General features: G+C 48.3%; 2 protein-coding genes across 2 annotated transcripts, besides 1 other annotated feature; one reads left to right on the top strand and one right to left on the bottom strand.

Moving 5' to 3' along the window:
* Window positions 1–2,055: 2,055 nt before the first annotated feature.
* NFIA_080730 (G1/S-specific cyclin) lies at window positions 2,056–3,370 on the top strand (the record flags this gene model as incomplete). The annotated part of the gene is made up of 2 exons (XM_001260025.1): window positions 2,056–2,268; window positions 2,333–3,370. 2 exons carry the CDS (start codon window positions 2,056–2,058, stop codon window positions 3,368–3,370), a joined length of 1,251 nt encoding a protein of 416 aa, XP_001260026.1.
* Window positions 3,371–6,042: 2,672 nt separating this feature from the next.
* NFIA_080720 (uncharacterized protein) lies at window positions 6,043–6,343 on the bottom strand (the record flags this gene model as incomplete). Its single annotated transcript, XM_001260024.1, has 2 exons — window positions 6,043–6,155; window positions 6,259–6,343. The coding sequence occupies 2 exons, from the start codon at window positions 6,341–6,343 to the stop codon at window positions 6,043–6,045; spliced, it is 198 nt and encodes a 65-aa protein (XP_001260025.1).
* A 1,064-nt stretch (window positions 6,344–7,407) lies between these two features.
* Window positions 7,408–7,428: a microsatellite.
* Window positions 7,429–8,096: the final 668 nt, after the last annotated feature.

Below are 8,096 nucleotides of genomic sequence, written 5' to 3'. Positions count from 1 at the left end.
AGAGAGAGCAACTCCTCCTCACTTTCCTCTCCTCCTTTTCTTTCAGACTTCTACCTCCTCTCCCTTCTCTCCTACCCCTCTCCTCCCCCCTTTTCTAGCCTCCCGCCAATTCTCCGGAGAGATCCTCGAGACTGGTCTACAGGCAAAGAGATCTTGTTGACTGTTATATCAGTCGACCTCGTCTCCAGCCCGCTGTACTAGCTCTCCAGTCGAGCCGTGTCCGTCAGCTGTTGCTTTGACGTTCCTCTATTTCGACGTTTGTTAACTCAAACGGCGAATTCCTCACTTTCCCTGATCTGACATTCGGTGTCCTCGTTGCTCCGTGACGTCGACGATCAGGTTCCCCTAACTCTGCTTCTGCCGGTTAGAAGAGCGATTAGACGGGGATCTTGTCAATTCCTTCTCGTTCATCGATTCTTTGTACATGATTCGGCCTGTGTTGTGATACTGGGAAAGGTGAGACTCGGCTTTTCTTTTGCTGTTTTCGTTTTTTGAGCCATTGTGGCTATGGTGTACATTTCGGATTGGGAATTTTCAGGCCATGGTTGCACCTTCGCCCAGCCGTCAATTGGCTTGATGCAAGTTGGATTATCTTGTTCGATGGAAGACGAGCGTCTGGATGAAGGGTCTTCCAGAGTGAGACCAGCAATTGTCGATATCAGAGACGCGGTTCAATTGCCATTGCAACGCTTTGAGACTCGATCATCTTCGAGAGTTCGTTTGCCTGATCCGATGTTGAATTGACGTGATCTGCCACGGTTCGAGAACAACTGGGTCGGGGGTGACCGGACGGTCGGATGGGTTCACAATAGCTGGCTGGAAGACGGTGGCTCGCAGGCGGAAGAAAAGATTTCAAATACTCTTCTCTGAGTTTTATGGAAGTTTCCGCCTACATTGAGTCGATGCCAAGCGAAGAGTTTACTGCAAGTGAATTAAGGGGTCCTAAGTGTGGTGAATGGAATGTGGGTGGCATACTTGAAGACGATCACGAAGGCCATTCGCAGCATATCTGAGAGATCTCCTACCTACTGTGGTCTAATGCCAATTTGGACGAATCCTGCTTAAGCTACATTTTGCTGCACGTTCCACGAAATTGGCTGGCTAACTTGTCAATCTTGCTTCCAGGAGATACCAAAAATTTCCGTCCTCCGGTGCCTGCTCTCGACATCCTCTCTATCCCTTTTATGCGAAGTTGGTTGTCGAACGCTCCTCTTACCCTGCGACAATAGCCCAGTACAAAGATAACAATCAGGAGACGCTGCACTGTAACCTGTACGTTGTGCTCATTCTTCTTTACACGTTGAGCTTCCCCCTGACGATCTTCCCCCATCCCTACATAGGGTTCGTGCCTGTGTACTCCGTTCCACATTCCGCAGGAGCCATACCCGACAAGTGCAAGCACCTGTTCCTAGGGTGAAGACGTTCAGTCGTACTTCATCTTTGGGACTGGCATTCGAGTCCAATTTAGCAGGTCATTCTTGCACCTTTACCTTAGCCTAGATGCTAGACTCGCCGTCACGGTAAGGGTTGCATAGTGCCCTCTGCCCGAAGGCCTTCTTATCTGGGTTAGTATCTTTTCTCCTCCCGGAGTCGCCCTTCCATGCTCGTTGCATTTATTGCTCATGCCCTCCCCCTCCCCTCACACCCCGACCCTTCTGCTTGATCATCTCGCTGGCTCGCTCGTTTCTCAGCCCAGCCTTCCTACACCTTGACGCTCCTTTTTGTTTCTTTTTTCTTTTCGAGTTCTTATATGTCTTAATAATCATTCCTACTAACACTGTCCGCTCTTTCAGCTCCGGCCTTGAAGACCCTTATCCCCGGCTATCTGGTCATCTTTGAACCTCCTAGTTTTCAGACTATTGTCTCTTCACTGGGCGTTCCTTAATACTTCCAACTAATTTACACTCATTACTTGCAATTAATCTTGACGACTGTCGCTCTCTTAATTCCGTCGTTTCCTGATAGACGCAGTTCTTTGTCAGGTCCACTCCTTCTCGAAGCATACGCAGCTTTGATAATATTTTTCCGATCGATATCATCCAACCGCTCGACAACATGGCCTATCACAAGCGTCCAACGTCCAGCTACCAGCCCTGTGACAGCTATTTTGTGGAGTCTTATGACGACTTCCCTGCTCCTCGTATCGACCTCAAGGAACATGCGAAATTGGTTGCCCGGGAACGTCAGTATGCCATTGCGGATGAGCTATCCAAGGCTGCCAGTGATGAATTCCGCGATGACATCCTGGCCCACATGCTGGACATGGACGTGAGTGACCCTGATTGGTGGAGCTCGGAGAGCATCAACTGACAATGATTTCCCTTCATTCTAGGCTGCCACTCTCCCCGATGTTGAGTCGATTGATATACAAACTGAGATCCAGTGGTTCATGCGTCCCTATCTGCTTGACTTCCTGATCGAAGCCCACACTGCCTTCCAATTACTGCCTGCAACACTCTTCCTGACCGTAAATCTACTCGACCGATATTGCTCGAAGCGTGTTGTGTACAAAAGACACTATCAGCTGGTTGGATGTGCAGCCCTGCTCATTGCGGCGAAGTATGGTGATAAGAAGGATCGTGTACCTACCATCAAGGAGCTTAAGTCGATGTGCTGCTCTCTTTATGACGACGACATGTTCATTCAGATGGAGTGGCACGTTTTGCAAACTCTAGGATGGACAGTCGGACACCCAACTGTGGACAGCTTCCTTCAAATTGCCGTTCTGGACACCCCTTATGACCCCGAAGTTGAGCATCTGGCTCTCTATATCTTGGAAATCTCATTGTTCCACAGGGAATTCGTCTCCAAGGCGTCCGCTGACCTTGCCAGAGCTTCCTTGGCCCTGGCACGGTGCATTCTGAACAGACCTCAGCCTCGTCATACAGAGTGGGCGTCGCAGTACGATTCGATGACCCTGGTGGGTCTTTCCCAGCAACTTCACCAGCCATCTCAGGTCTTGTCCCGGAAGTACTCTTCGTCCCATTATTCGCGGGTTGCGAAGATCTTGGAGCAATTCCTTGCCCGGCAGGCTTCGATCACAAGCTACACTCCCCCAAGTCCAACCTCCGATGTACCCTCGGATTCCAAGCCTTACTACGGGGAGATTGGACTGGCAACTCCGCAGAAGGCGCAGTCTTCGAACCTGCCCAATGGGTATCCCACTCCTCCCATCACACCGGAAAATGAAGCGTTTGCCAATGCCTGCAACCCCAACTTCGTCAAGGAGGTGCCAGAGACTAACACATGCTCGCCATCACCGTCGCCACCCCCGATGCAATACGTGGACTCTCACCCGTACAACGCAGAGGCCGCATATGCGCATCAACCGTTTGAGCAACCTCAGATGAGCTTCACTTCCAGTTTCTGAGCTGGACCAAAGTGGTTGAGGAAAGCCCTTGGTATCATCGGATACTTAGCTCATTTGACTGCTGGCATGTTTGACCTGCGAGTCGTATCACAGCTGCCGGACCTGACTTGACTATCTATCATTGAACTACCCCCCTAGTTCCGCAGTCGACCGACCTGATTGCGAGAACTCTATCACCTATTTCCTTGTGTCTTCTCTTTTTCTTTTTTCCAAAATTGCATACCCATTTCCCTTGTGTTCATTTGCACATCATTCTGGGTGTTTTCAAGTTGCATTTCACCATTTATTTTACATCTAGCATTGCAAGCGCGAGCCGTTCGAGTCCAAATTGCATTTGTCTGTTTTTGTTTTTTCTTTCTAGCCCTTTCCCATTGATGTGTGGAGTGCTGCGAACCATTTTACCTAGCGACTTCCTCGATGGCGGTCTGCTCTGGTGCTAATTGGCATTCATATCTGATTTTTCCCCATCCCTTCTTACCTACATCATACAATCATACCCTCACATACCCTTAAAGTACTAATGAGGATCTTCCTCTTACTCCTCGTACAAATTTGACATGAAACCCGGCCCTGATTGAGGCCAGGAAAGTGTTGGTATGCGGAAGGAGAGACATCCCCCCTCCCGGAAAAATCAAGAACAAAAAAAGAAAAAAACACTTGAAAAGCACAAAAAGAGGAACGAAAAAAGGCGGCTCCTTTTTCTGCTGTTGTGAAGTCGGTGAAGAATGAGTGGAGCCAGGTGGATGGGCAAGGAAGAAGCATATTGAGCATTTGCAAAATCCCCTCAGACCCCCTCTGTTATTAGATCCCCGTCATCGACCCCTTTCTTTTACTTCTTCTTCTTCTTCCTAGGGGAAGATGAGTGGTGGATTTTGAACGCTGGATCAGCAATAAAGATATATCTGATTCCATACATACTTGCATACATACTATTGGCAGACTGAATGACATAGCATTATGCCAGTATCATTCATCATTTAAGCGTACAGGCAGCCCGTGATTCTTCGTAAGCTACTGTTAGAGAGAGATCGCCAGGGCCATGCAATCTCTTGGTGACCAAGTCGCGGAGCATCACGACTAACGGGGTAGGCTTTTAGGGAATATGATTATATAACATTCCAGCTATGTCCGCATTTCGGCGCAAGAGGAAAGAGGGATACAAGGTAACAGGGGCGTGTAGAAATTCCGGGGTCAACGAAGATGAGCCTACGCAGTGAAGCAGAGCAGGAGAGGCAGACATATTACTCTACACACTGAAGCTTGCTACTCCGTGCTACCAGAGAATACAAATGATGAACGAGTGCCAGGAGAATCAAAAAAGTAGCGTTGTTTCACAATAATTATTCTATTGCGATTATACGGCCAAGTCATAGCCACGAACACAATTCAGTCAACCGCACTTGTACATGTGGAAGTCAACCCGAAAAAAGAGTTCGTCCAAGGAAAATGGCAGCCTGATCTCAATTTGGATCAAAAACGTGTGCGAAAAAGCGAATGTCATGAGCAGGTAGTCGAGTTCATCATAGATGGCGATCACCATCTGGACAGGGAACGATTCAACCTCACGAGCTGGAGTTTGGTCGGTTCCAGGATCCCAGTGGGAACTTGAAGGAAAAACAAAAGAAAGAACCCGGTACCCACGCTATGCGAAACAGAAGATGAAGGAAAGACCCAAACATATTCTGTAGTGACGATGGTAATAATACAGCAAAGTAAGGGAAGGAAAGCAGACAGTGATATGCGGATCAACCATAACTGGGGTGATATGACCACTTGCAAGGTGCAGGACTGAAGGATCAGGACTCCGGACTATTCAGTCCTGGCTGGCGACGATGTTGATGCAAGGGTTGCTCCACACTATCTCCCATGCTTGATACGAGCATGGGGTACACCGCATTCAAGACCTCTTGTCACTTGGACGCGGAGGAATGTGACACGTGTGAGAGACAAGGAAAGGAAATAAGGAGAAGAAAAGATGATAGAAAACAGTCGCAGAAAAAGACAAGAAACTCCAGTCGTAAAGTACAGTGCATCCATAAGTGGTAATAGTACAAAAGGGAAAAGGGAAGGGCAAAAGGGGCGAGGAGACAATTTCGCGGAGAAAACAAGGGCAAGATCCGGGGCGTTGATGGAATTCCAAAAGGGACTGGATCGGCTCGGCAACGGACATTCTGTTCAGGGGTGGTGTCGGCCGTGGTATCGATCTATCACCATCATCATGAGAGCGTGGTGTTGTTGCGGTGACGAAGATGGACTTGAACCAAGACGAGAACAGAAAGGTCCAGAATGTTGAGAAGGCATCCGTCGACAGCCGAGAGGGGAGTAACTTTGCCCATAATCGATAGATGGGAGATGGGGTGATGACTGAGAGACAAATCCTCCCGTCGTCCACGGTCCGTCGTTATTATTGGAGGTGTCGATCGTTCCGCCTCACTTTTCCATTCCCAAAAGGGTACCAAGGGAAGCCGCGCGGATAATCAGCAGGCCATTCCCCAGCCGCTCTTCCCGCCCAGCTTGAGTAGAAAGCAGCAACTGCCAGCAGCGCTTGGGGCAAGAAGAGCAGACTGGCCCTATTTACGTTGGTCATGTATCAAACCCCCTTCTTTTCCATTCCCTTTTCCATTCTTTCCCCATTCTCCAGAAAATAGGGAAAGGATGCAGCGGTGGATAGTCTACTTCCACCGCTGTTTGTCCCAATCAGAAGGCCGTGTCTCGTCATACATTTGTCCTCCCTGATTATGTATGATTACCGGGGGTTGGGTTCGGCGTGGGACAGGATTCGACCCTATTGGAAGCAAAGAAACAAGCGCCCCAGTTAGTGACAATTCTAGATTTGAAAGATCGAGATCCTTTCATGAAAGAGTATCAAACCAGCAACAGGAACATACCTCGCAGGTCTGTGACAACTACTCTATCACTGCTGCTGGCGCTGCTGGCCAGGGTGGAATTCGAATCGTTGACTTTGTGAGGCATAATGGCGGATTGATTTGAAGAGGGTCGAGAGATGGATTGTTGTGAGTCCAAGGATGAAAGAGGGTTATATAGATAGATCTGGAGAGTATATGTGGCGGAGCAAGGGTGAAGACGGGCAAAGTAGGCGACAACAGGTGACGGGTAGATACTCTAATTCAGGAGCAAGAAAGAAAGAGAGAAGTGATTAATATAGAAGAGGAGGAAAGCTTGTTGCACTTGAAGCTGAATGTCGATGCTAGTGGGTTGAAGCTAGAGAGATAGTGAGGATGGGGACTGGGACGATGGGGCCCTTTTGTATGCCCTGTGTTGCTGTATTAAGAGGCTATGGACGGTCAAAAGAGGAATAGACAGAAGTATTGAAGTTTGATACAAGAAGTAGACGAAGAGGATAATCAAAACAATGGAAACCGAAATGAAATTCTACATGAATCCAAAATAAATGCACTAAAATAGCAATTGGAGACACTCAACGCGAGAGATGGATCAATCACAGCATGTACTATAACTATACGCATAACGGTTATTCTCCTTTAGAATTGTTATGTCAAGTATGGAATACGTGCAGCCATTGGTAGAGAAAGAGACGTCATCTTTTCAGTTATTATCCATCCAGAATGCAGGAATCTCGAAAATACACGACAAGGCATCCTTCTTCTGGGGAACACTTGCTGGACAGTGCTGGTAGGACTGTAAGATGATCCATTCAGAGCCGTTCTGGTGCAACTCATTCGACTCCACTGATGCTGCCAGGGGCAAAAAGCCAAAAAGAAAAGCCAAACGACGGGTCGTAAGACGAGGCGACAAACCAGATTCGATAATTCCCACAGGGTGATGCAGATGGCGGTTGATCAACTGATCTAGTCTGTTGGCTTATAGTTGACCTTTCTGGATAGTCTCAACCACATCATTTCATACCTTCTGCTGGACCATCGAGGAATGGCGAAATTGTGCGTTGTAGTTTACAGCAAATAATTCTTCTCATTATCTCGCAGTAATATCAGTGATAGAAACCAAGAGTTCAGTAACGTGGTCTCCATTTCAGACGCATTGACCTGTCCAGGTACTGAGGTGAGGTGAGGTGAGGTACTCTGTGCTGCCCAGTCCTCCCTAGCCACATTCCATACCCTTGCAGCGTAAGCATCACTGCTCAGCCTGATGAGGCTGAAGTGTCAATCGCCATCCTGCTTCCTAGGTACATGTCTTGAGACGACGGGCAGGCGCTCTACGGAGACTTCCGTCAACACTCTATACGCAATTCCCAACAATGATGAGACCAATGACGATGGAGATTACTGTGTGAAGTGCCAACTGAGCAGATATCTACTGACCACCGTCTGGTGTGGCTGTCATGCAAAGGCTGAGGCGAGTGGCTGCCTGGTCTCGCGTTCAAGATAGCCTGGACTCTGCCTCCTTCGTCACTGGTGATCCTACGAGGTATTGACCTGTTTGCATCGCCAATAACTCCGTAGACCCCATATGATTTCATTCCGTCGAATGAGGGATCATTACTGTAGCACTTAGCCTCCTAACTGCTACGATGGGGTGAGGATGAGCTGTCCATCCATGCCATGCCTTAGGCTAGCATTACCGGGTGTTACATAGCTCAACGAAGGCTACTGTATTGATCAGCAGTGATTGGAAGGGCTGCAGTATTCAACGTAATGATACGTGGACTACTGAATCCCCACTGTCTAACCTGAACAAGGAAAGCCTCACTGATGTGGGTTTGATCACCTGATCCTGTACTATTAAT

Source organism: Aspergillus fischeri, genomic scaffold (genome assembly GCF_000149645.3).
Source record: "Aspergillus fischeri NRRL 181 1099437636264 genomic scaffold, whole genome shotgun sequence".
Lineage (NCBI taxonomy): Eukaryota > Fungi > Ascomycota > Eurotiomycetes > Eurotiales > Aspergillaceae > Aspergillus > Aspergillus fischeri.
Note: the sequence above shows the minus strand (reverse complement) of the source record. Positions and strands in the feature narration are given on the sequence as shown.